Source organism: Urocitellus parryii, chromosome 5, assembly GCF_045843805.1.
Source record: "Urocitellus parryii isolate mUroPar1 chromosome 5, mUroPar1.hap1, whole genome shotgun sequence".
NCBI classification, from domain to species: domain Eukaryota; kingdom Metazoa; phylum Chordata; class Mammalia; order Rodentia; family Sciuridae; genus Urocitellus; species Urocitellus parryii.
Genome location: NC_135535.1, coordinates 10,785,725 through 10,811,490, shown reverse-complemented (window position 1 = coordinate 10,811,490; position 25,766 = coordinate 10,785,725). Strand labels below are relative to the sequence as shown.

Here is a 25,766-nt window from a genome sequence, read left to right as displayed (position 1 = left end):
AGGGCCCTCGGTGCCTCTCCCTACCCCAGATCCTGGAGGGGCCAGAGCCCGGAGCCACCCAGGCTGCCGTGGCCAAGAGCGGGAGGGTGGAGGGCCTAAGACCCTGATTCTCCTCAGGCAGTGCTCAGGGTGGACTCGCCCCCCAGAGCCAGGCCACCTGGTGTGTCCCTCCACTGCAAGCATCCCTGGCTGGGAGACTTTGTTCCTAAACTCTACGAGACGATTCCTCCTCTGTCCCATCCCTCACGCGGGACCAGGCGAGGCCCACGGGAGGAGACGGTTCTAACAAACCGCAGCCCTTGGCACACAGGGCCAATGAAGTACTGTTCAATGGTCGACTCGCTCAGATCTAGACAGCACTGATGCTTCCCCGGGGCCTGATCTAAGAGTCTGACAACAGCGCACGATTTAATCCTCCACATCTCCAGGGTAAGAACTACCACCAGGCCTCCTTTGCACAGAAGAGGAACCTGAGGCCCAGAGATGTGGAGAAAACTTTCCCAAAGTTGACTCGGGAGCGATGGAGCTGGGGTCCCACTCGGGCAGCGCCACTCAGAGCCCAGACTCTTCCCCGGGAGCTCCTGCTCACAAGAACGTCTGTGAGTCCAGAACAGAATCATAACAACTTAGAGTCTTAATTGGCTCCTTTCTTGATTCTCCCAGACTCTTAATACTTCATTCCATAAAAAAGAATGAGCACTCGCAGAAATCTCAGTTCCAGGCCTGAGATTTGGTAGGGTGGTCATGTGACTGGCCCCCTCCAATCAGAGATCTAGGTTCAGGTTGGGGCTGAGCATGTGACCGGCTTGCTCCAATCAGAAGCCTCACCCCAGGCCTCTGGGAGGGAGTGACCTGGGATAAGGGAGGTCAGGGGTCCAGGAGGCAGGGGAGGGAGGCATAGAACCCCGTACCCCTGAAGACTCCCTTTGCTGGTGACATGAGCCTGTGGGGCTCTGTGGTTTGACAACTGCAATTCCTGGCCAACACGGGTGACTCTGTCAAGCGGGGCCACATGCATCTGGCACAGATTTGTGGGCTCTGGCGAGGTTGGAACCCAGGGAGGGCAGCAAGCAGAAGCAAGGCAGCCCCTGGGTGCCCTCTGCCAGGTCCCTAGAGTGACATCAGTGTTGTGACGCAGGCCCATGGGCGCTCAGCCAGGGGCAGCACAGGAGGGTCCAAGATCAAAGCTCTTGGCACCTAGCACAGGTGGCCCACCAAGGGCGTGGGGTGACCCTGCACCCAAACTTCGTCCTCCGGGCAGACCACGTGGTTGAAGGCCGTCGCCCAGGGCCCCCTGAGGCCTCCGTGAGGCTGCTGACCTTGACTCTGCCTCACCGGCTGCTTTCCGCCTGGGTGGCTGCTTCAGGGACAGGCTGCAAGCTCCCAGCACCAGCGGGGCCCCGGGTTTGGTGGGCGGCAGGTTTCACTTTCAAAGTGAGTTAGAGACGCCGCGGGTGAGCCTCCTCCACCCCAGGCTCACAGAGCCATCTGGCCTGTGGGAACGAGGTCAGGGCAGCCTGCTGACCAAATCTGCCTCTCCAGGGGGCCTGCGCCCCTCGCCCCCACCCCTCACCTCTCCCCAGACCCTGCAGGGTTCTCGGCATGTGTTGGGGTGACACACGGCCAGGGCCCCGCAGGGCGACGCCAGCCTCACCGGCTGACCTACTCCACCCACCCCTGCCGGGTTTCTGTCACCTCCCCACACTCTGCTCAACAGTCCAACCACCAACACCCACCACCCCAGCACCCAGCCAAAAGATGGCACTCCCTCCAACACTCTTCCGCTCCACTTCATCTCACTCCCACACGACGCCCGGCCCAGAGGCTCCTCCCAGGGCCCGGGAGCCCTGGACCAGAGAGTGGAGACTGGGACTGAGTCCCAGCAGTGCCACCCACTCGATAGGCCCTGTTTCTCCCTGCAGTGGTCCCTGGCCTGTCACAGGAACGGGCTGTGGTTAACCTGAACCAGACAGAACTTGCCAGAAGGATCTGGAGTGGTTCGCCCTTCCAGGCACCCACTAGAACTCAGAGTCCCGTTGGCCAAGGCTGCCCAGGATGCCGAGCCCTGGCTGGAACTTGGACCGACAGCTCACCAGGCCGACGCCACAGGCAGCGAGCAGCTCTCCAGAGGGAAACGGTGCCCTTTCCAGAAGGACGGGGGCAGAGCTTGCAGAGCAAGGGGGCCACAGGCACCAGCGCCCAGCTTTGGCCAGGCCAGCCCAGCCCCGCGAGGACACTGAGTCCCAACCGGGTGATCTCCAAAGCCTTCCCAGGAGAGGCAGCCTCTGACTGGGGGGATCCAAGCTGGGCCTCCTGGGACCCTCTCAGACCCTGGCATGAGGATGCCCGCACCCCTACCCCAAAGCCCCCCACTTAGGAGAAGGCCCAGCAGGGTCAGGCTGCCCCCAGAGCAGAAGGAAGCTGGCCCCACCCCACTCCTGGGGCAAGTCCGAGGTCACTGAGAGCCCCAGACATCAGCGCTGAGCTGCTCCCTGAGAAGGGACCCTGGAGCTCTGGCCGCATCCGGAATCCTGATGCTCTCCCCAGGTCACTGCGTGGGGTGTCTTGGAACTACCCTGAGACTCCCAGCAGGCTCGCTGACCGGGTGCAGCCGGAGAGGCCGCTCCCCGGGCAGAGCCACACGCACTGGGCCACGGCCTCCCTCTACACCCCTGCCCCAGCCCTGCCACCCCCCACCCAACCCCTCCACCCAGCCTGCTCTTCCCCAGACCAGGGGGTCAGGGACCAAGCCAGGCCCGGCCAGTGCTCAGGGGCCTGGAGGGGTGGAGTGGAGGGGTGCGGGGGCACCTCAGTGGGGAGGATGTGGCCAGTGGCTTCAGGCCTGTGGGTCCAGCCCAGGAGTGCTGCTGCCACCCTGGCTGCAGTCACCTGAGCCCCTCCTGCAGGAAGCAGGGGGTGGCAGGAGCGAGCGGCGGGGGCGGTGGAAGCGAGAAGTGTGCGGTTTAGACCGCAGCTCGCAGCAGAGTGGGCATGGTCACTCGGGGAGTGGCCTCGAGTCCCCCCTCAGCACTGCCCTCTTCCTGTCCTCACCTCCCGCCTGCCCCCAACACCTGTCCCCTGTCAGGTCCCAGAGCCAAACCTACAGCCACCCCAAAGACGTGAGAGGCCACAGCGTCACCAAACAGAGCAGAACCCCACAAGCCATCAGAGGGCAGAATGTTCTAGAAGCCACAGCCTCCCCCGGAGGTGCCAGGTCACGCAGCTCACACTTCCCAGGCCTCACTGCCCACCAGCCCCCAGGCCCCCTCCAAGCCCCGAGGCTGTTTCCTGACTGGGCCCAGTGAGGCTGTCCAGCCGCCCTGCCGGGTCCGAGTCTCCGCCTCATGGAGACCCCCCAGGACCCCTGTGCACACAGAAAGAGATGTGAAAGCTGTGTTTTAACTCATCTAACCTGACGACAATGCCTTCAGGATTCTTCTTTCTGGGGGGAGTCGGGGAATTCAGGGGTACACTACCACTGAGCTGCGTCCCTGGCCCTTTTTATTTTTAATTTTGGGACACGGTCTCGCTAAGTTGCTGAGGCTGGCCTTGAACTTGTGATCCTCCTGCTTCAGCCTCAGTCCCGGGGATTGCAGGCCTGCGCCACGCGCCCGGCTCAGAGGGGGATTCTGAGACTGTCGTTTGGTGAGGAGACTGAGGCACGGGAGCCAAATAACTGGCTGAAGGCCACAGCAGGACGTGTTGCACTGGACCTGAGCCCAGGCCATCGGCTCCAGAGCAGTCCACTGGGTGGCCACCACCTTTGGGATGGGAAGACCTGGGCACTGGCAGTCTCACTGAGCCTGCCTGGCTGAGCATTTCCGGCCTTCCAGAACCCTCTCTGCTCTTCCCAAGGTTCCTCTGACCCAAGTCTTGCTGCTCGGAGGCACAGAAGGTGAAACCAGCAGAAGGCACACTTGTTGAGCAGCTAGGCTGGGCGCCCTGGTGACCACGAAGTTTCCATGACTCACTGGCCCCCAAGGAGACCAGCCGCGCCTGCGGAGACAGGAAGTGGGCGCCGGAGGAATACAGGAGAATCCCACCTGGCGTCCACGGGCTGGCCAGACTGGCCGTGGCAGCCCCCCTTCCAGGGGGCTTCCTGGAGGAGAGGGCTTGGAGCCAGCTGCCCTCCAGGACAAGGGTCGAGGGCGCAGGGACAGAGCACGGAAGCAGACAGGGGCCAGCAGGCCCATCGGGCTGGAGTCCAGACACCCTGAGCCCAACTCCAATCTGCTGCCAGCTGCGTCTCCAGGGTCTCCCCCACCCCCCGGCCCCCATGTGACCCAATGCCTGGAACTCCCGGGGACTAGGAGGCGCGCAGGTTCTCCCGGGTGTGCCGTGTGCCATGCGTCTGCTCACAGGTGAGTCCTCAGCACACCTGTGTGCAGAGGGGCCTCCTTCCACAAGCCTGGGCCATGCAGATCCAGTCCAGCCGCACTGGGCAGCAGGGTCCCCGTGAAGTCCCAGCTCCTTGGAACGCCCCTGCTACTAGGGGTCCCTCCTTACCCCAACTGCCCCCCTGGTCACGCCTACCTGGGGACTTCATGCACAAAAGGTGCCCAACAGCTGGTTGAAGTACCATTGAGGTCAGCTACAGCAGGGCACAGGGATGAGAGGGACCAGCAGTGGCCACCAGAGGGCAGTGTGCACCCCTCCCCAGCCTCTAAGCAGCGCTGGTTCTGGGGCTGTGAAGGGAAGGCAACCCCTGAGCCCCCCTGGGACAGCATCTGTCTCCTACCCAGGAGTTCCAAGTGCCCAGGAAAAGAGGTGGCACAACTGCAGCCCAGGTTTCGGGACGACAGCATGAGGCAGTCCAAGGAAAGAGAATGGCAGGACCAGCAAGACCACAAGACTCCTGGGAGCTCCCGGGTCCAGCTTCGCCCTGTACAGATGATGAGTCTGGGTTCAGAGAGGGGCAGTTATTAGTCTTAGGTCACACAGCAGGTCACGGTGTGAACTCTGGCCACCAGCCTCCCCAGTCCCCTCATCCCGCCTGACCTTGAGATTCAGAGCAGGAAACAACCCAGGCACCTCCTCCCCTCCCCAAGTTGGAGCGGATCAGAGACAGGTTCACACCCTTCTCCCAGCCCTGAGGGTCAGGGTTCCTGAGACAGCCCTGGACCCAAACCACGGCTCCTCCAGCGTCTTTGCCGTAACCCTGGGTGGTGGCAACTGTTCCTGCCCCAGGGCGGACTGGACCCATGGGTCTGATGGACAGCCGTCTCCTGCCTGCGGCATCGCGGCCTCGGGCTGAGCTCTTGCTCTTGTTTCCAGCGGGCTGGGCTTTGGCGGGGGAGCTTGCTCAGGGTCCGTCCTCCTGCTGGACGAGGAGCGTCAAGGTCATAGGTGAAGTCCAGGGTACAGCGTCTCCCACCCCTAAAGCCAGGTGCGGCTCAGGATGGACAGATGGAAGAATGAGGGAGGGAGGGAGGGAGGGAAGGAGGGAGGGTGGGTGGAGGGCTGCCTGGGGGGGTCTTGGCGTGGAGCCGAGGACTAGCCCTTCTCCCTCTAGGTCAGAAGGGCTGTACCAGGCACCTACTGGGTGGCTCCACACTGGGACTTACAAGGACATTGGGGTTCGGAGCTCGCTTAACCAAGGAAACGTCTCTTCATGTGTGGGAACAGGCAAAGGCCGTTACAGCTGGGTCCCGATCCACATCTGGCCACTTCCCAGCTGTGTGACCTGGGGTAAGCTCCCAGACCTCTCTGAGCTCTGTTTCCACACTGGAAGCATCGGAAGAATCCCTGCCTCCCAGGGTGGCTGTGCAGACCCAGCGCAGCCGCCGCCTCCAGTCCCCGCTGAACGTGACTCGTCACCCCCCCACACCGCCCGACTACAGACGGGACCACAGAAGGTACCACGACACAGAGAGAGAGTAACCACAAGGCCCAGCCTGCAGCAGATGCAAGGGGACCCTGCAGCGTCCCGCAGCCCCTTTCTGGGGCTGGAAGTGGGCACCCGGCTGGAGGCTTTGCCCTCCTGGGGACAGGTTATGGACAGACATGGATTCATGCAAATCCCTCCACACACAGCCTCTGCCAGGCCCAGGACTCCCGCTCCTTCAGTCAACTAATGTTTACTGAGGACCTACTATGTGCCAGGCTTGGGAAACAGTAGTGAACTGAGATGCTGCCCGTGTGGCGCTCACAGTCCAGTGGGAGGGGGAGACGGATGAGGACCAAGGAAACGTCCCAGGACCTTAGGAGAAGCAAAGGAAGAAGAGCATCGTGGGAATCAGGCACCATCTGAACCCGGTGGTCTCAGTGGACCTCATGAGAAGGTGCCGGGCACACAGGAAGGAAGGAGGAGCCGGGCAGAACGGCAGGAAGGACCAACACACGGAAGGCCTCCTGAACTTGCCTGACCATTTAGAACTCTCCAGAATGGGCCACGCGGTGCCTCCCCTGCCCCAGGCTCTAGTTCCTCCCCAGCACCACAAAAAGAGGAACCGTATTCGGGCATTTGTGGGATTTTTAGATCATATTGTACAGAATGGAATGCCACTGCACGTCCTCTTGACTTCTCCTCCCAGAAAACTCCTCCTCGCCCTTCAGGACCCCAACTCCTGCGGCAGAGGGGGCCGCTCCCTCCCTTGGCTAGGCCCCTTGCACCTGCTACCGACTTTTTTTTGTAGCCCCAGAGCAATGCACTCTTCTCCTTTTTCTGCAGGTCCAGGATCTCCCCTGGACGGGGAGCTCTTGAGGGGACCCACCCTGCTCCAGGTGTCTTGGGTGACAGAAGTAAAATGACCCGCGGCCCCTTCCTCCTCCCTCGGAAGCCAGCTGTTTGCCCTGCTAAGGAGCCGAAGTCTATTTGTTGAGGTTCTTTTGGTTTGTGAGCAAGAGAAGTCAACTCTTGTTGGGGAAAAAACAAACAAACAAACAAACAAAACAAAAACAAAGACAAAAAATTTCAGTAAGTGATGCTGGGAATGGGAGCAGAGGTCTGGAGCTCAGTCAAACCCCAGTCAAAACCGGGCGGCCCCAGGACCTTGGCGCGGGCTGCGCCGTCTCCCTGCTGTGTGCAGGCCTGGCTCCTGCCGAGGTTCTGCTTTCCAAATCGCAGGAGCGGGACTCTGGCTGGCCCTGCTGGCCCTGGGGGCCCCATAGCCATCGCCTGGCCTGGCCAGCAGCGCTGGTGAGGTAGAGCAGGGCTTGAGGCGGGGAAAGGGCTGGAGGCTTGGAGGGTGGCCGTGGCCAGAGGTTCCAGGAAAAGAGGGGCCTGGGGCCACACGCGGACTGCCCCACTCCTGCCTGAGGGACCTCACCGCCGCCAGACGCCCTGCAGAGCACCTTGTGGGCACTGGGGCTCGGGAGTGGGGGCGCATGGAAGCCTTGGTCTGTAAAATCAAATGGACTAGAACTTGGCCCGGGGTGCGTCTGCCCATCACCGTGGTGTCAACGCTGCCGCCATGACCCCCAGGGCCGGCTTCACGTGGGTGAGAAGGGGACCACACCAGGCTCCGGGGGTTGTGGGTGTCCAGGCTCAAGGGCGTGAGGCGCTTCCATGGGACGCGCCCGGCTGACTTCAGGAGAGGCCACGTCCCCAGCCATCCTCTGAGAAACGACAGCCCATCACAGAGCCTGTCCTCGGGGGCTCAGTTGAACTTGAACCCAGGCAGTGCCGCAGCCGCCCCTGCCTTGACCACGGGCTCTAGGCTAAGGGCGGGGAGCGCCCGGGCGGTGGCCATGCCCCTGCGGCGGCTGGAGTCTCCTGGGTCCCACGCCTCCCGGGGCCCGACCTCCCGGGAGAGTCTGATTTTGCTGAAGCCCAGCCCAGCCTCTTGGGGCTCAGGGGTGAGTCTGGCTTCCCATCGTCCCAGTCTCCTCCCCAGAGTTGGGTCAGGGAAGGTCATGTGACGCCATTGTGGCCAATGAGAAGTGAGGAGAGGCTCAAGCAGTCCTGTCCCCTCTGCCCCAGTCTCAGCCCGGCGGGGCCTCAGAGAAGACCCCCCTCCCCTGCACAGGTTTGGGGCTCCTGAGATGGAGAGGAGCCTCCAGCTCGGGCAGCCGCCTGAGACCTCGGGGAGAAACGGCCACGTGGTCTACCCAGGCCCATCTTCCGAGGACACAGGGGTATGCAGAGAGGACCTAGGCGGCCCCAGAGGGACCAGGACCCAGGAGGCTCCGCGGGACCCAGCATGATTCAGCAGATAGTGAACAGACCCAGAGCCCGAGGCAGAGGGGACTCTGCCAGATTTAGCAGAAGAAGCCAGGTCATGAGAAGCTGCCCCTCTGCTCCCCGGGAGGCACCGGGCCGGTACCACAAGGAAACGCGGGGAGAGGGACCCCGGCTGGACCCCAGAAACATTTCCCCGACATCAGCAGAGGGAAGCGGCCCATGAAAACGGACGCCAGCAAGTCCCATGTCACTACATCTGAGTCTGTGGTGGCTGTCACCAGTGGTCAGTGGTCAGCGATAAAAATCAGCCACCCACAGGGACGTGCTGGCCTGCTCCTGCCCCTAGCCCCATCCTGTTGTGACCTGCAGAGGGTCACCTGCTTCCTCGGTGTGTCTGGACCTCCCCCACCCTGCCTCTGCTGCCTGGTCAGCCTCCCCCGCCTCGCAGGCCAGCTGCCCCAGGCCACATGGCCAGCCCTGTGAACTCCTGACTCGTGTCCTGGAAATCCCTCCTTCCTCTCTGGCTCCTGCCACTGCCGCTGGCTCCAGGTCCCCTGCCAGCCCCACCCACACACTTCTCCACATCTGTTCTGTTCCCGTGGAGTTTGGCTGCTTCCTGGTCCCCAGGCGCCCACGTGGCAGCCTGTGGCCACCGTGACAGGCCCGCGGCTGGAGCTGGGCAGGGAGAGGGCCGCAGGGTCTCCCCGCGGGGCCAGGGACTCCTGCTTCCCGCTGCCCAGAGGGCTCTTCCCCAGACGCCTGCGAAAGCCGTTCACCCCCCCACCCAATGTCCTGTGGGCACCCTGGGCTCCTCCCCGCGGATGCCTCCCATCCCCAATCTCAGCAAAACCGAGGATCACCCAGCGGGCGCAGCAAGCCGGGTCACACACTAGGGAACCAGAGCTGCCGTGCTCTGGGCTCAGGGGAGGGTGGGCTGGCTCCGGAGCCCCCAGCCTGGCTCCTGGACCCGCCCTGAATCTCCCAAGCCCCTGCCACGTACGCTTCCTATTTTCTGGGACACTGGGCAGTAATTTCATGTTTTCTACTCTGTTGGCACTCCCCCATGGGCTCTGAAAACTACAGGCGCTCCCTACAGACCGGGGACCTCAGCAGGGTACAGTCCTCAGTGGGTAGAGGAGGGGGACTCTGAATCTGATGCAAATAAAGACCACGCAGGTCCAAAGAGGCTGAGCGTTCCCAGCAGCCTCCAGCCTCCAGCCACACAGAGGCTCTCCAGGGCAGAAGCAGGCAGAACCAGGCAGAACCAGGGCAGAGGCACCTCAGCACACCCAGGCCCACCCTGCCCACTGCCGGAGAAACGTCTGAGGGGAGCAACAGAGGCCCTGTTCCAGGTCGGACCTCCCGCCTGGCTGCCGCCTCCCTCCCCTCCACCTCCCTGTCCTCCTTCAAACTCCAGGATGGCACCCCTAATTCACCTGGCCTGCAGCACACACCCCTCCCGTCCCCCCCACCCTCTGTGCCCCACCTGGCCCAGGAGTGACCTGCCTCCCCCACACCCAGCAGAACTGGGGATGGAACCCAGGACCTGGCACGTGCTGGGCACTCTGCCACTGAGCTCCATGGCCACACATTTTTTTAAAAAACTTGTTTGGAGAGTCTTGCTAAGTTGCAGAGGCTGGCCTCCAATTTATGATCCTCCTACCTCTGCCTCTCGAGTAGCTGGAATTAGGGCACCACACCCAGCAGGACCTACCTCTTAAAGGCTCCCCAGCACCTAGAAAGTCGGTCTCATGCTTCCCCTGACACTGAAGGCCTCCGAAGCTTGTTCTGCCTTTCCCGTCTCAAACTGGACCCGGTGAGCGCGCTCTCTCTCTCTCTCTCTCTCTCTCTCTCTCTCTCTCTCTCTCTCTCTCCTTCCTTCTCAAACGGAGCCCTAACACAACAGGCTGCAGCAGGCTGAGGGCCTCCGGTTCCCCTGACCCTTGCCCAAGCCATACCACGCCTCGTCTGTTGGCAGAGTCTCCATCACAAAGACCGTCACTGGGATGGGTGTCCCAGGGAGGTCCCCCAAAGGAGGTGGACCTCGGCTCAGGCCATGAGGGTCCTTGGTGTGGTGTGAAGGAGGGGTCAAGGTGGATTTTATTAAGGGGAGGCCAGGGACGCACCTGGACAGGCCCGGTGTGGGCACTGCAGAGGCCCAGGCTGGCTTCACCGTGGGAGTGTCCAGGCGTCCACTCCAGGTGCAGACGCCCATCTGAGAGCGGCTCCTCAGCTTCCCTGTGTGCCGCCCCTCGACCTATGGACTGTTTCTCTTCAGGCCCAGGTCAGGAGGGAGGGTGCTGAGGGGCCTCCGCAGCCCGAGGGCTGCTGATTCGCAGAACAGTGTGGCCGGCAGGGAGGGACTTCAGCTCTAGACTTCAGTCACGCCCTCAACTGTCCCCCCAGGCTCCCCTACCTGTCCTCAGGTCTTCTACCTCACCTCCCCCTGCCCCAGCGCCGATGGCTTTCTCTTAAGGGAAAAGGTGGGCTGAAAGTTCGTCTTGTGAGTCTTCTGCGAGCTGACGGGGGTGCGGCCCCTGCCCAGCCAGGGACGGGAAACCTCCGCCTGACTGATCCAAAGAGACCAGGGAGGGCTGGGGCCTGCTGTTCAACTTGGGGAAAGGAGGTTACTCGGGTTCACTCTGCCGCTGAGCCGTGTCCCCAGCCCTGCTTTACTTTTTATTTTGAGTCAGTATCTCCTTAAGTGGCTGAGGCTGGCCTTGAACTTGCGATCCTCCTGCTTCACCCTCCCTAGTCGCTGGGATCACAGGCAGGCGCCAGCACGCCGGGCTCGGAGCCATCAGCTGCTGGTGTTCTGGAGAAGAGGGCTCAGGCATGGAAGTCCCTGGTGCAGCCCGCGTGCCACACCAATGTCCCAACGTCACGTTAGGAGCCGGGAAGAGAAGGCTTTTCTTCCACCAGGAGGCTCCTGAAACCCCCAAAGAGAGCCTAAGACAGGACAGCCAGGGCGCCCGTCTGTGGGCGTAAGCCAAGGAGCACCAGGGCAGGTGGCCCGGGTCACGAGCCACATTCTGCATTAGCAACTGCACAGGCTCCCGGGGTGCCTCTGCCAAGATGTCAGGAGCCACTGTGTTTGTAGATGGCATTTCTCACCATCCGGACCTCAGAATCCAATCTCGGAATACCTCGGACTGTCCCCCTTGGATTTCCCTTTGGGGTGAACCTGGTAAGAGATCCACGGCGCCAGGAACCTCCTCTAGTCCTGCGTCAGAGGAAGAGGCCCATGGGCCAAAGAGAACAGAGGGGAGAATGGCGGCTTGTCGGAACCTCAGTCCACTGTCCCTGTACCCACAGGTCCCTGTTGTGCATCTTCCTGACCAGCTGGGCAGCAACCAAGGCCACAGGCTAGCACCAGCAAGCCAGTGGGTGCCACTGGGTGCTCCTGGCCCCAGGTCCCCCCTGCTGTAAACTCACCCATGTCCTGTAATCGTACAACGATGTGACGATTTTCTTTATGTCCAACCCAAACTTCAGGCTGAGTTTTTCCAGTGACCCAACAAATGGTTTCTTTGTCCCCTGCAGAGAGAAGCCACTAGACAAGGTTGTCTCGGTGGGCGTCAGCCGGGTGCCGTCACCCGCACCTGGGGACAGCCTGCTAGGTTCCTGTGGGTGTTCTCTCTCCTCAGAGGTTTTGCATGGGGTTTTGCATGATTTGGGCTTGTGAATCCGAGACAGAAGACGCTTCCCTGTGGCCCTGTAGGGAAGGTTGCATTAACGGCCCCCGGGGTCCTTTCAATCCGTGGCACCGACCACACGGGGGACTGGGCCATTGTTCTATTACAAATGTTTGAAGACTTAACCGCGACACCCACCAAGGTACCCCCGAAGAACAGAGGTGGGAAACGGGCCCCAAGTCCAGCCATCCACCCTGTTTATATCTTTTGCATAGTTCAGGGCCCAGTCAAGGGGGGAGTTCAGTTCTTCACAGGAAAAGATAAGAAGGACCAAGGTGGGTCTTACGGACACGCACCCAGTGGCACTGAAGCTGTGGGGAGCGTGCACATTACGTGGGCAGCAGAGCAAACACCCCAAGACCAAAGCAAATTCCCACACGTGGCAGAGCTGAGAGAGTGTCACTTCTCCCAGGACCAAGAGAACAAGCGTTCCTCATGCAGAAAGCCACCCTGACCCTGCCACGTGACACACCAGGGCCTCGCTCAGACACCGACGGATGAGGAATCACACCTAAGACCATCATCCCCCAGAGAAAACCCACAGGTGAATACATTAACAGAGCCAAACACAGGGTGGCTTGTCTAACATGTCACATGATTCCCAAAGAGCAAACAAGAAGAAAAAAATATAAATGGGAGTATTAATGTTAATGGTAAGGTAGGGCCAGGCACGGTGGCACACGCCTGTCATCCCAGGAGCTCTGGAGGCTGAGGCAGGAGGATCCCAAGTTCAAAGCCAGCCTCAGCCACTTGGCAAGGCCCTAAGCAATGCAGTGACACCCTGTCTCTAATAAAATACAAAAAGGGGCTGGGGATGTGGCTCGGTGTTAAGTGCCCCTGAGTTCAAACCCGGCACCAAAACAATGGTCACGTAGGACTCACGCGACTCAGCCCGAGTCCTGATGACCAGCGACTTTTCTTTGCCCTTTTTCAAGTCTCTCAAAGGCTTGCAGGAAGAGGAGACAGACCTTTGATTGGTTCTAGGTACTGTGAAGACTTAAGGGAGACCATGTCTGTCCTTGACACAGCATCCTCAAAGCATGGCCCGTGGCTTCACTGCTGTGTGGCACAGAGGGACTGGCCAAGGGCCTTTCAGTCCTGGGAGAGGCTGATCTGAGAGCGCATCTGTTTCCAGGTCTTCCGTAAGACCAGATCCCCAGGTTGCACCTTGGCGGGTAAGTTACATGATTAGGAGCAGAGAATGGTAATCTTATTTGATCCAGGCCTTTTGTACTTGGCCTCAGTTGATTACATATCTAATCACCGCGTGTCCTAGGATCCCTAAGTGGCCTGCAGTGAAGTAGCAAACAGTGTGTCATGGGGGCTTCCTCGAGGGAAATTCAGATTCTTAACAGACGTAACCAAAGCGCTGAAGTTTCCAGTCCAGTTTTGCCAACGTGGCTTTAACGTGTAAATCACCCCTCTTAACCTCTGATGATGGGGGAAGCCGGAAGGTACAAGAGAGTAAGCCACTCCCTCCAGGCACCGTGGCACAGGCCTGTCATCCCAGCAGCTCAGGAGGCTGAGGCAGGAGGATCGGGAGTTCAAAGCCAGCCTCAGCAACAGCGAGGCCCTAAACAAGTCAGAGAGACCCTGTCTCTAAATAAAATACAAAATAGGGCTGGGGATGGGGCTCCGTGGTGGGGTGCCCCTGAGTTCATTCCCTGGTACCCCCTCCCCAAATCTTATGTCACCTTGGAGACAAGAAGGTTCACTGTCACTGTGAAGTGAAGTCCACACCTAGAACGATTTCATCTGATAAAGTCTTGGCAACTTCCTGGTCTTTTTGCTTCCATCCAACCAGAAAAAGGGTCAGCGAGACCTTACATCCTTGACCCGGAGGCACCCAGGTGAACTCCCGCTGCCAGTCTTCTGCAGGGAATGTGCCTCGGCCTCGTGTCAGGTTAAGTTAAGGTGGTGGCTGGGTTCACCCACCCCCCGATTGTTATGGGGACAAGGGGACACGCTTTTGTGACCTCTCAGAGAGCATGAGTGACCAAGGTGGCTAAGGCATCTCTCCCCAGTAGCATGAGGCCCGGGTCCCTTTCATACCTTTGCGCTGATCGACCTGTGGCCGTGCACGTGTGTGACAGCGCCGTCCCGTTGGCCGACACCTCCCCAGGCTCCCCGTTCCTCCTCAACGTTTGAACAACATGGACTCACATCTGAATTTGGGGTCTGGGTATGAGGGCCATTTCTAAAACACCTCGAGGTGCTGCTTGTCGAGCAGAATTTGACCTGGACTACAGGGCACTGCCCTTTTGCTGTCCCGTGCAACGCCTTACTGCTTGCTACCTGGGCACTGCCTCCCGGGGGCGGTCACTGCTGTCCTGTGCGTCCTTCTTTCCTGTGGCTGCTTCTGTCTGTAAACCACCATCATCAGGGTTGGTCCAAGGCCGGGCATGAAGATGGGGTCTGGTGAGGTGAACCTGCCGCATGGTTTCCACGCAGGAGGGGGCCAGTCCCCTCTTTCCCTGGGGCGGGAAGCAAGGCCCGGGCGTGGGCTGGCCGAGGCTGGGAGTGGCTCCGGGGACTCTCAGAGGCAGGCCTTCCCGTTCAGAGTCGTCCTCCCGCTGGGCCTGGCGCCCTGCATTTATAATTTAACACCATTTGAGCTTGGTGGGGATCAGGGCCTCCAACAAGATCCTGAGGTCACTTTAAGTCATTTCTGTCACAGAGAAGCTGTGGCAGTGACAGCTCCAGGCGCCAGACCATCTGCACGCCAGGGCTCTGGTGGTTTAGAAATGAGAGCCACTGGCTGTGGCACGTCCCCCGGTTTTTGAGTGAGGACCCCCCAGTGCCACACCTTGTCTTTCTAAGTCCTGAGTCCCCCAGGCTGGGACACAGCCACAAGTCCTGAGTCTCCAAAAAGCTCCCTGTATCTCCCGTCCCGTCCCAGGGCTCGTAATTGGGTCCTCGTGTGGCTTTGTGCAGTGGTTTGGCTTTGGTCCCCAACAGCATCCGCGTTTCCTGAACCCGGCCTCCCGGGCAGTCCCGGGCTGTCTCTGGTCCCAGATTTCAAAAGAACTTCTTTTCTCTCAGGAGTGAGAGTCCATCCCCTGGGGTTAGGAAATGTCTCCCTTGTTCCTGGGAAGCCTGAGGCTTTGTGGAGACCCTGGTAGCTCGCGGCTCCGGCTCCGAGGACATGGACAGCCTTGGGAGCATCCTCGCCAGAGCTCAGCTTCCAGGGGCTGCAGACCCCGGCCACAGGCTGGAGCAAAGCCCAGGGGTCTGCAGTCGGAGGTCTTAACTCCTGCGCTGAGGCGTCTCCAGATCCCTGGGCGGCACCGTCGGCGGGTGCTAGGTGACTCAGTGTCAGCATCTGTCCACTCAGAGGCGAGCAGATGCCAGGTGTGGTGGTACCCGTGTGAGTCCAGTGGAGGTGGAGGCAGGAGGATCACAAGTTCAAGGCCAGCCTGGGCCACTTATCCAGACCCTCGGCAACTTAGTGAGACCCTGTCTCAAATAAAAAGGACTGTGAACGTAGCTTAGGGGTACGGTGTCCCTGGGCTCAAGTCCCAGCATCAAGGAGAGAGAGAGAGAGAGAGAGAGAGAGAGAGAGAGAGAGAGAGAGAGAGAGAGGGGAAGGAGGGAGAGGGGAGGGAGGAGGAAGGGAACATACAGAGAACAGACCGCGTCCTCTGGGTCAAGGACGGTGGACCTGGCGGATCCACTTGGTGTTTGAGTCAGGACCACGTGTGGGATGGGGTAAAGGGACAGTTCCGCCAGTGACCCTCACACCCTGCGCTGGCCAGTGCTCTCCATGGGCCTTGGAGCGGGCAGGACGGGGTCTTTCATGGGGAAACAATCAGAACGTTTGTAGCCCCCTGCCCCCCCCAGCACCGTTTCAAAAGAAAATGACAAGACAGTCCAAGGGCTGGAGGTGCCAGGGACCAGCAGAGCAGGTCACCCCTGAGGAAGGGAGGCCGGAGGCAGGGCCCTGGACTGGGGGGGGGGGTGCTGCAGGAGGGACCACCCCGGGAGCGGCTGCTGGTTGGAGTCTGGGACTCCTTTCCTTGGACCGATTTGTTTTTGCCAAAGGGATCAGCCCCCCGCCCCGTCTCTCCGGGGCCTTTGTAAAGGAGCCCTCATTTCCTGGGGTGCGGGGGCCTCAGGCCGCAGCGGTGAGAGACTGGACGTGCAGGGAGTCGACAGAGAGGGCAACCACCAGGCAAGAGCCGAAGGAAACGGAATTCGGCATTTGGCTAAACCCAAGTCAGTGCTGTGGCTCATGGTCCCTCCGTGGTCACCAAAGGATGTCACCCGGACAGGGATCCCAAGGAGGTCCCCAAAGGGAGGTGGACCCCAGCTCAGGCCATGAGGGTCCCTGGTGCTGCAGAAAGCAACTTAAGGAGGGGTCAAGGTGCGGCACCCATGGATTTTATTAAGAGGAAGGAGGGGACACCCACCGAGAGTCAGGCCGGGTGGGGGCCTTGGAGAGGCCGGGCGGGCCTCACCTCGGGTGGCGTGTTCACAGGTGTGAACCTCAGGGTGTAGACGTGGATCTAAGAGTGGGTTCTTAGCTGACTTGGGGTCGGCCTCTCCCCCTGCCCGTCATTACCTTCCTGGGTTGTTCCTTTTCTTTGTTTTTGGTGGAAAATCTATTAACTCCCCCCTGGGGGTCTGTGGTTCTGCTTTGTGAATTTGAGCAGCTGCTGTGTTGGGCAAAAGCGTTCTGGTCACTTGTGCTGCACCGCAAGTCTGCCCCCTACCTATCCTGCGCCTTCTTCCTCAACGTCAGTGGCTCCTACACTGTCAGAGCGAGGCCACCAAGGCAGGTGGCACAAAGTCCGAGGCTCAGTGTGAAACTGGCCAGTCCAGAGACCGAGTCTGAAGCGCAGCTGGAGGAAGCCAATGCAGGGGTCAGAGGGGAGGCCGAGGTGGGCTGGGTGCTGGGCTGGGTGCCCTGGACCAACGTGGCCTGGAGACGTCTAGAGAATCTGGCTTCAGTTTGCAAAGGACAAACATCAGTCCCCTCGCGGGTGCCTGGCAAGACGTTTCAGACGCTTTGCTGACCACTGTTGGCCACCTCGCCTACTGCCAGCCCCAGGGACACCCAGGACAAAAGGCTCCCGGCCCTGGGGCAGCCTCCTCCCCCGGAGCCCAGGGCCTGAGCTGGGTGCTGGCAGGCTGGTTATGAATAACTGGAGCCCAGACAAAGCGACTGGGGTCTCCCGCTGTAGCTTCTGACAGTGGGGGTCTCTCAGAGACACTGGAGGGCATCAGGTGCAGGTGGCCCAAGGACATGGACCCTTGTGTCCTCCCCTGCTGGGCTGGGCAGGCCTGGGGCAGCTGCAGGTGGTTGGCTCCTTCTAGCATGCATCTTCCTCCCAGTGCTCAGAAAGCCACCAAACCCAGCAGTAATGAGGCAGAGTCCCAGGTGAGGGGCTGGGGCTTGTGTGGCACCCAAGTGACTGGCTCGGACGCACCTCCTTGGATATTCTCCAAGGAAGCAAGGCGCTGTGCTTTCACTGTGGCCTCTGTGCACACCACAGGTGCTCAATAAATGCTGGCACCCCTCTAAGCCTGTGGTCACCCCCTGTGGTCAACTGCCATCAGCCCCAGGTATATTGAGTGAACTAAGGCTCAGGGTGGGGACTCCCTAGGTCACCGCGGTCTCTGAGCTGGTTCCAACTCCAGGGCACACTGGCTATGAGTGACCAGGGGCCAGTTTCTATGTGGGCAGGGAGCGCACAGAGTGAAGCCTGGGGCTGCCCCAGTCTCTTTGCATCTTGGATCCAGGCCCCAGCAGGACCAGGAACAGCTGCTCTTGGAGGAGGGCCAGGGGCGCAGACAGAAAGAATCAGCCCGAGCCGCCAGGAGAACGCAGCATCCTTTAATCGCGCTGGGCAAGCGGGCAGGGCACAGCAGGGCTGGGTGGTTTTATAGCACCAGCCTTTGTGGCACATGGCAGGCCCTGCTCCCGTGGCCTGCCCACGTGGCCACAGCTCCCTTGGCTGTGAGCACCAGAGACCACCCCGCAAGGCCACCTCTGCCCCAGAATCTGCAGAAGCACCAGTGGGCAGAGGCGACCCCCCTCTGGGGAGACGGTCAGGCTACCTGGGTTGGGGCAGAGGAAGGCTGGCAGCCACCAGGCCACACGCCCTGGAGAAGGGAGAGGGATAGAGGCCTGATGTCCTGCTTTCCTTTGGCCTCTCCAGGGCCTCTCTTGGCGGCGTGGCTGGGGTGGGGGACCAATGACCTGAACACTGCTGCCCCTGCTCCCAGACCTGCTGAGGGCCCCACAGCCCGAGCCTTCCGTCCTGGCCCATTGCCAGGCTGGCAGGGGCTATGCAGGCAGGAGCTGCCCCCTGGGGCCTGAGCACCTTTCAGAGCCTGGTGAGTCAGGGACATTGGGCTAGCGAGAGGGACCTAGAGCGTTGGAGAGCACCTGGGGACAGACATGGGTGTCTGCCAGTGGCTGGAAGTTCTGGGAAACAGGCTCAGATGCCTTTGGCAAGAGGGGCTGAGCGAGGCCCTGGCAGAGCCCTGGGACAGGACAGGGAGGGAGAGCCAGGGACAAGTTGGGGAGTCCTCCTGGGTCCCTACACCAGCTCTGTGGGAAGCCAGGAGCCTGGTGTCATTCCACAGGGTGCTTTACCCCCAAATGCTCCCAATCCCTGGGTCTTTTCACAGGACCCTTGAACTGGGCAAGGCCCCCCTGGGGTTTGCTCTGACGGGCATTGGACAGCAGGGCACACACAGGAGGATTCCATTTCCACCCTGGGGACCCTGTGCCCCCAGGGAGCAGTGGAAAATGAGGACACCGGCCTGTGTGGGCACAGCTCTCGGCCTTGCAGGATCTGGTTCAGACCCCCAGAGCATCCATGGTGTCTTCCCCCACCCCCACCAGGGCTAGACTGGGGGCTCACCAGGGGCAGGGGACACTGGGAAGGAGCAGGGGGCAGGGCCAGGGTCTGACTGCCTCAGCTTTCCCAGGGCCGGGCCGAGTGAGTGCTCAGTGTTTGATGAATGAATAAATGAAAGGTGGGTGCAGAGATGGGGGTGGAGAGGGGAAAGGGCACAGAGAACAGAGGAGGGGAGAGTGCAGAGTGACGAGAGAATCTGAGGATGTTGGGAGAATCCTAGGAGGGGGGGATTCCAGAATGATCAGAAGGACTAGAATGTTGGGAAAGTTCTAGAACCTGATGACTCCAACATGGTCCTCAGACCAGCAGCATCAGCATCAACCAGGATCCAGATAATAAGCCAGAGCCCTGGCCCAGACCCAGGGAGCAAGAATCTGCAATTCAAGGAGGTCCCCGGGGTGGACGCGCTGGGCTTCCAGGTTGGAAGAGGCCTAGAAAACTCAGGTCAGAAAGTGAGTCCAGGAGAGGATAGAGGGACAGGAGCAGCTGGGGGCACGGGTGGAGGTGGCAGTGAGGAGAGACCCTGTTCCCAGAGGAGCCGGCAGCCTGCGGCCCCAGGAGGCGCTCAGTCGTCCTCGGGCTTGATGAGGTGGCCGCTGAAGGTGATGTAGGTGTCCACGTCGTCGCTGTACACGGCGTTCTCGCGCTCGCGCTTGAAGAGCCGCACCCAGACGTGGTCGCCGGGCGCCAGCGCCAGCATCACGCTCTGGCTCTGCATGATGCTGCGGTCGCTGGGCTGCGCGTACAGGATGACGGCGGCCGCCTCGTTGTGCACCACGTGCACGTAGGTCTCCTTGAAGTTCCAGCTGTGCACGTTGAGGCTGAAGAAGTAGAGGCCGCGCAGGGGCGCCACGAAGCGGCCGGCCGCCATGTCGAAGTGGCCGTCGGGGTTCACGAAGACCGTGTCGAAGAGCAGCGGCTGGAAGCCCTCGCTGCTGTGCAGCGCCGTCTTGCGGCCCACGGAGAAGGCGGAGGAGCGCGTCTGGCACGGGCTGCCCGGGCTGCCGGCCTGCCCCTTGGCGCCCTTGGCACCCTGCGGGCCACGGTCCCCTCGGGGACCCTCTTTGCCCAGTTTCCCCGGGGTGCCCAGCGGGCCACGGTCCCCTTTGTCACCTGTGGAGATGTTAAGGGGAAGCGTCAGGATGAGCGAGCTGTGCGCCAGGACTCTTCTCTAGAAGGCTCCGCCCCTGCGTGGGCCCCGGGAAGCCCCGGCACTGATGGTGACCCCTTGAGCGCCCGACGTCACCTCCCCAAGAGCCTCCTTAGAGGAGAAGCCGCGACCATCTCCACAACTCAAGACATGGTCCGTTCCCAGACCAGCCTGCTCCTCCTCCCCAGCAGGGAGGCCCACACTGTCCAGGCTGGCAGGCAGGTGGGGCGTGGGGGTGCACTCCTTAGTGACCCAGAGAAGGAACCAAGAACCGCCCCCCCCCTCCCGGAAAACCACAGAATCCAACAGCCCCGGTCCTACTGCGTGCGGTCCTACTGCGCATGCAGTGACGTGGGGCAGGTCCTGGGTGGGCTTCGCTTCTCCTGTCTGTACCTTGACGGGCCTCACAGGCCAGCTGGTGAGCCCCCCACAAAGCATGGGGACATGGGACACACGCAAGGCAAACTCTGCAATTAGGGGCAGGGCCACCTGCCCTGTAACACCCCCCCCCCCAGTCCGTCTCCACCTGCCCTGGGGGCCAGTAGACTGTAACCAAGTCCCCAGGCAGGCACACCTCCCAGTCCTTGCTCCAGGCTGACCCGAACATAAGACCAGAAGGTGACATCTGGGGCAGAGGCCTCAGAGGCCAGCTGACCACCAGAGGGGGACAGCCCTGTGAAGAACTCCGCGACATATCCCAGTCTGTCCTGGAAGCTGTGTGATCCCAGGAGAGCTTCTCTCCCATGGGAGACTCGGTCTCCTCATCTGCCAAGTGGGCGGGATGATAAAGTACCGCCTCGTGGGGTCAGTGTGCGCAAAGAGGGAGACAAGGAGGCAGAGGGCCTGGCCAGGGTGTCACCGCTCAGAGCCCCGCGTAATGTCCTTCATGGCTGATGGTAGAGGGCAGGAAGCCAGCCCTCTCCTGGATGGCCCTGTGGCCCCCACAGGCTTCCGGCTTGCACCTTTGTCCCCTGCCACTTGTTCTGCACATGACATGAGCAGGATCCACCTGAAGCCTGAGTAGAATCAGGTTCCTCATCTCAACGCCACCTGCCCCTCTGGGGGACAAGCAGGGTGCTGATGGGGACTGGCAGGGACGGGCTCGGGGGTGTGGCCTGCTTCCCGCCCCCTTCCCTGCTTCTTCAGCCCCTGCCCTGGGGCCTCGGCCCGTGCTGTGGCCCCTGCCCCTGCTCCGGCCTCTGCACTCGGAGCCCCCCGCACACACTGGGTGCTCCACACACATGTGAGTGACAGAAAGACCTGCCCTGGCTTCTCCCGCTCCACCACCTCCCCCCAGGCCCCCCTGTCCCCTATAGTCCCCCCCAGCCACCTGTGGGACTCACCCTTCAGGATGGTGATGTTGATGTAGGGCCTGACCTCGGGCAGGAGGTAGGGAAGGGCAGAGGGAGAGGCTGGGGACACCTCCGCGGCATCCGCCAGGGGGTCCTCGGAGTCACAGCACTGTCGGCAGCCCCCAGAGGGGTTGGAGGCCACAGCTTCCCCGGAGGTGGGCTCCTCAGTGGGGACCCCAGACACCACAAGAGGGAGCAGGAGTACTGCCCAGAGGGGACCCAGGGTAGGTGTCCCCATGGTGACCTGGAAAGAGGAAGGAGGAACAGAAACCGCATCTCACTTAACATCTCCATGTGCGGTGCCCATGGTGGCTGCTGCTGCAGAACTCGGGGAGCCACGGGTGGGCCCCCATTTAACAGACACGAAGACTGAGGTCACACAGGGACGCCAGCTCCCTGAGGACACTGACTTGCGGCCTGGACACTGAGTCTCCCAGTGGGCGCCTGTCCATGTGGCTTCTGCCACACGCTGGCAGGACCGGAGGATGCCCCTCTGAAGACCCAAGCGCATGACGGTCCCAGGGGCCTTGGCGGGGCTGGGGGAGGGTGAGGAGGATGCCCCAGTGCCCCGTGCACGGTAACCAAGGAGACCAGAAAACACCCCTCTCCCCTCCATCCGCCTACTCTGGACCCTCTGCCCCGCCCGGGGCAGCAGGAGGGAGTCAGAGCCACTGGGGACAAGCCCAAGGGATCCTGCACGCGGCTTCTCAGGAGAGAAGAGGGGTGGTTGGCCCTGCTCTGCCTGGAAACTCCACGGTCCCAGCAAAGGGAACAGGAGTGCTCCTCGGGCAGGTGGCAAGGAGGGTACACAAGAGACGCAGGGGTCACGCGTGGTGATGGGTATTGAATCCTGGAGGACCCAGGTTGGCATGCTGAGTGGAGGCTGCAGGCCATCCTAGCCTTTGTAGCACCTTTCTGTGAAGTAGAGAAGGCACCCTCTGGATGGACAAATTAGAAACCAAGACGTCCCCTTTGGGGAAACGCCACTGTACAGGTGTGCGACTTAGCAAGGCTGGTGTAAGCCCGTCTCACACAGCATCTCTGCGCAGTCAGCAACCTGGGCAACTCAACCCTACCCTGAGCTCTGCAGAGAAAGCTCAGAGCGAGTTAGGTCATTGGAAGGTGGTTGTGTCAATCATCGTAGACCTGCCAATCAGCTGCCAGGGTGGTAAATTGGAATGAAGAAGCAGGACTAGGAAAGTCCAAGGATTGGTGTGAGGATCTGTCTTTGACAGAGGTCCAGAGTGGCAGGAGCAGGGCAGGAAGTAGCCTGGCCACCAGCCAAAGGAGACGGCTTGGGGACGGGTGGGCAGGAAGCCAGGCAGCAAGCCTTTGAGGTGGTGGCAGCCTCCTTGGGGGCTGGCGCCACCCAGTTATCGCAGGATCAGAAACTCAGAAACTCGGCTTTTGAAACCAGACTGGTTTTTACACTCCGGCTCTTGTTTGTTTATTTCCTTTATGCTCTCCCTTAACATTTAGTACAATTCAAAAATATTTTTCTGCGGTTAATACACCCAGAGAGGGTAAAGCGGTCTTTTGAAATGCCATGCTAGCTCAGCCGAGCACAGAGGGAGGAGCTGGGTTTTGAAGGGGCAGGAGCCCTGGGGGCCAGGGGAGGCAGAAGCCTGGAGTCTCCAGAGCCACCCCACCTCCGGGAGGTGACCCTTCCCAAGCTCTTCTCTGCCCACCCTGGGGTGGGGTCTTCCTGAATTGGCTCAACAGGCTTGCACTCCTCGATTTATCGCCCTCCCCTTTCAGTTATAAACTACAGCTCTGAACAGATTCCCCTTCTCTCTGGCCATAGGTGTGGCCTCATCCTGTGGGAAAAGCTGAGCCCTTAGATTCAGAACTGAGATCTGAGTCGTTCACAAGGTGTGCAACCCAAGACTACTGACTTAACCTCTCTGGGTTTCCTGTTCTCTGCCAGCACCTCCCTGCCAGGGAGACGACTATTTGAGAGGCCCATAGGCAGGGAGAGTGCCTGTCCTGTCAAAGACTTGTAAGAATCTCTTCCTTCCTCTGCCTGGGGCAGCCTCTTCCGTGTGCCAGCGCGGGCCGGAGGCTCACAACTTTTCCAGAGGGCTGGCAAGGCTTGGAGACAGCTTTGTTCCCTATTGGCCCAGCCAGATGGGAATGACAACCAGCCGCAGAGCGGGGCCAGGGAGCAGGAAGCAGGAAGCAGAGCAGCAGCGGTGGCCACAGCTAGAATTGCTGGCCGCCCCGGGGAGGCTGCCAGGCACGGACCCAGTGTGGGAGCCATGGCATCGAGGGTGACTGTAGGGGTCTCTGCTGCCTCCGCTGGGGAGCTGGGTCTTCTGGGTGGGTGGCAGGGGGACCAGGTGGGCTGGGCTAGACCGAGGGCTGGAGCTGAGCCAGCGCCGTTGAGGGGAGCCCCTGGCCACGGCCAGCAGGAGGGGAGGGGATGCCCCAGGGGCTGGCCTGGTCAGGGGGTGGGGAGCAGGGCCTGTCCAGGAGGAGGGGAGAGAAGAAGAACCCCAGGCTCTGACCCCAGGCCCCTCAGCCCCGGGCAGAAGCCGAGGAGCCTGTGGCCACACTCACCCTGTGTCCTGAGGCCTCGCCCTGCGGCTCACGGACCCTGGGCCTCTGGGCGGCCTCTGGCTCCTTGGCCCATGGCTGCGATCATAACTTGTTGCTGGCCCAGACCCCCAGGCCCCAGTGGGCGGGCGGGCGGCGGGATGGAGGAGGGCGCAGGCGGAGGGCGGAGGAGCCAGCTGGCTTCCCACTGCCCCTCCTCCGGCCCTCCCCTGCCGCCCTGGATTCCACCAGATAGGGGGGCTGGGATTTCCTTGGCTTAACTCTTTGCTGGTCCGGTGGGGTTCTGGGGGAGTCAGGGCCTGCAAAGTCAGAGCAGAGGGGAGTCCACGGCCCCTCCACCCTCCGAGCGGACTGGAACCGAGACAGGAGGGGAGCGGGAGTCCCCAAGATGCTTGGAAGTGGGGAGGTGACACTGCAGACTTCCAGCCCTACCCGGGGTCCCCCTGAGGAGCCTGAGCCGTCTGCAAGCCACAGAAGAAGGGTGGCTAGAGGTGAGGGTGCTGGCACTGTCCTTTGGACCATGGGCTCAAACCCTTGCCCTGCTACCCATCAGTGACCTCACCTCTCAGACCCTCCATAGGAGGCCCATGGGACAGCTTGGTAAAGGCTGGACAGACATGACCTCCCCAGGTCCCTCTGCCCATGTGTACAAAGCCCTTCCAGCCTCCTGGTCTCCTAGGGCCAACCCCCACAGAGAAGATCCCCCAAATCCACAGGAGAGCAGCCTGTGTGACCGGCTCCTGCCTCAGTTTCCTTCTGGCTAAGCGAGGGGAGTCCGGCCAAGGCTACCGCTCTGGCACCTGGCTTCCTGGGGCTACAGACCCGGATGCAAAGACCCTTCCTACCTCCTGTTCCACGTTTACTGAGTACCTACGGCCTGGGCCAGGCGCTGTCTCTCTAGGAGCCTTTGTTCCCAAGGGACATTTTTACTAGTCATTTCAACTGGTGCTCCCCCAGGCTCCCGAGGGAGCTGGAGTCCTGCAGTCCGGGGGACTTCCACACAGCCAGTGGACAGGACCCCAGGCCCTGCAGAACCCGAGTGCTCTTCAGCCAACCAGAGTGCCCACTGTGGCATGCATGGGCAGGGGAGGGCCCCGAGGGGACACAGTGACATCTGGGCTTTGCAGGTTAAACCCAGTCCACACTCACGGTGCCCAGTGAGAAGACGGAGCAGCCCCTGGGCTGTGTGCCCGTGACCACGGTCATCTCTAGGGACAGTCATACAGCAGAATGTCAGGCCTGGGAGAAGCCTCGCAGATGAGCTAAGCCGATTCTTTAATCTGACTGGCAGGGACTCTGGGGCCCGGGAAGGCCAAGGCTTTGGCTCAAGGCCACAGAGCAGAGTGGAGTCCAGGCTGGGATGGGAGCCAGACTCCGCTGACTCCCAGCCTTGTGCTGTCCCCCCAGCCACCAACCCACCCACCCCTCCACAAAGCGCCGTGGAGCCCGAGGTCTATTGAGGGCCACCAGGGACCCGAGGAAAGCAGTTGGAGGGACTATGGCCACAGGCACCCACGTCAGGCCCACTCTGGCCACGCTGTCTGCAGGGCTCTGCCTCCGGCAGCATTCCCAGGGCACAGAGCCAGGGCCGCTGCGGGCGGCCACCCTCCCCACACTGCCGCCACCAGGGGAAAGGGCTGAGTCAGCAGGATGGGGGTGGGGAAGCATTGGGCTGTCTCAGAGCCTGGGGCTTGTTTGGAAGGGGGATGGAGAGAAGGGGGGAGGCAGGTGGGGCGTGTGTGAGCGCGTGTGCCCTCTGCAGGGCGAAGCTGCCCATCCACTTGACAGAGGAGGAGGCTGAGGTCTGGGGAGGGGAGGGCTGGCCAGTCCCAGGGTGAGCATCATGGGTTTCCAGCCATGTGACGCCCCAGAGAAGGGGCCTTGTCCCCTGGGTCCAGAGCAGCTGCTCGGGATAGAGCAAGACAAGAAAGCAGAGCTTGGGACTTTCCGACCTCAACAGTCTTCTTCTCACTCTTTCTGCCCTGCAGATCCCTGAATTGGGGCATCAACCTGTGGCCTCTG

General features: G+C 61.3%; 1 protein-coding gene across 1 annotated transcript; it reads right to left on the bottom strand.

Annotated features, from left to right (window-relative positions):
• Positions 1–19,251: 19,251 nt before the first annotated feature.
• On the bottom strand, positions 19,252–23,835 carry C1qtnf6 (C1q and TNF related 6). The gene is made up of 3 exons (XM_026410181.2): positions 23,748–23,835; positions 21,180–21,432; positions 19,252–19,799 (listed from the first exon to the last, which is right to left on the bottom strand). The coding sequence occupies exons 2-3, from the start codon at positions 21,424–21,426 to the stop codon at positions 19,252–19,254; spliced, it is 795 nt and encodes a 264-aa protein (XP_026265966.2). The 5' UTR covers positions 21,427–21,432; positions 23,748–23,835.
• Between the last annotated feature and the right edge of the window lie 1,931 nt (positions 23,836–25,766).

Excerpts from the sequence above, each read along its gene's own strand:
- C1qtnf6 (XM_026410181.2), bottom strand. The coding sequence starts at position 21,426 with ATGGGGACACCTACCCTGGGTCCCCTCTGGGCAGTACTCCTGCTCCCT. Across the intron at positions 19,800-21,179 it reads CAACATCACCATCCTGAAGG|GTGACAAAGGGGACCGTGGC; the intron begins GTGAGTCCCACA and ends ACATCTCCACAG.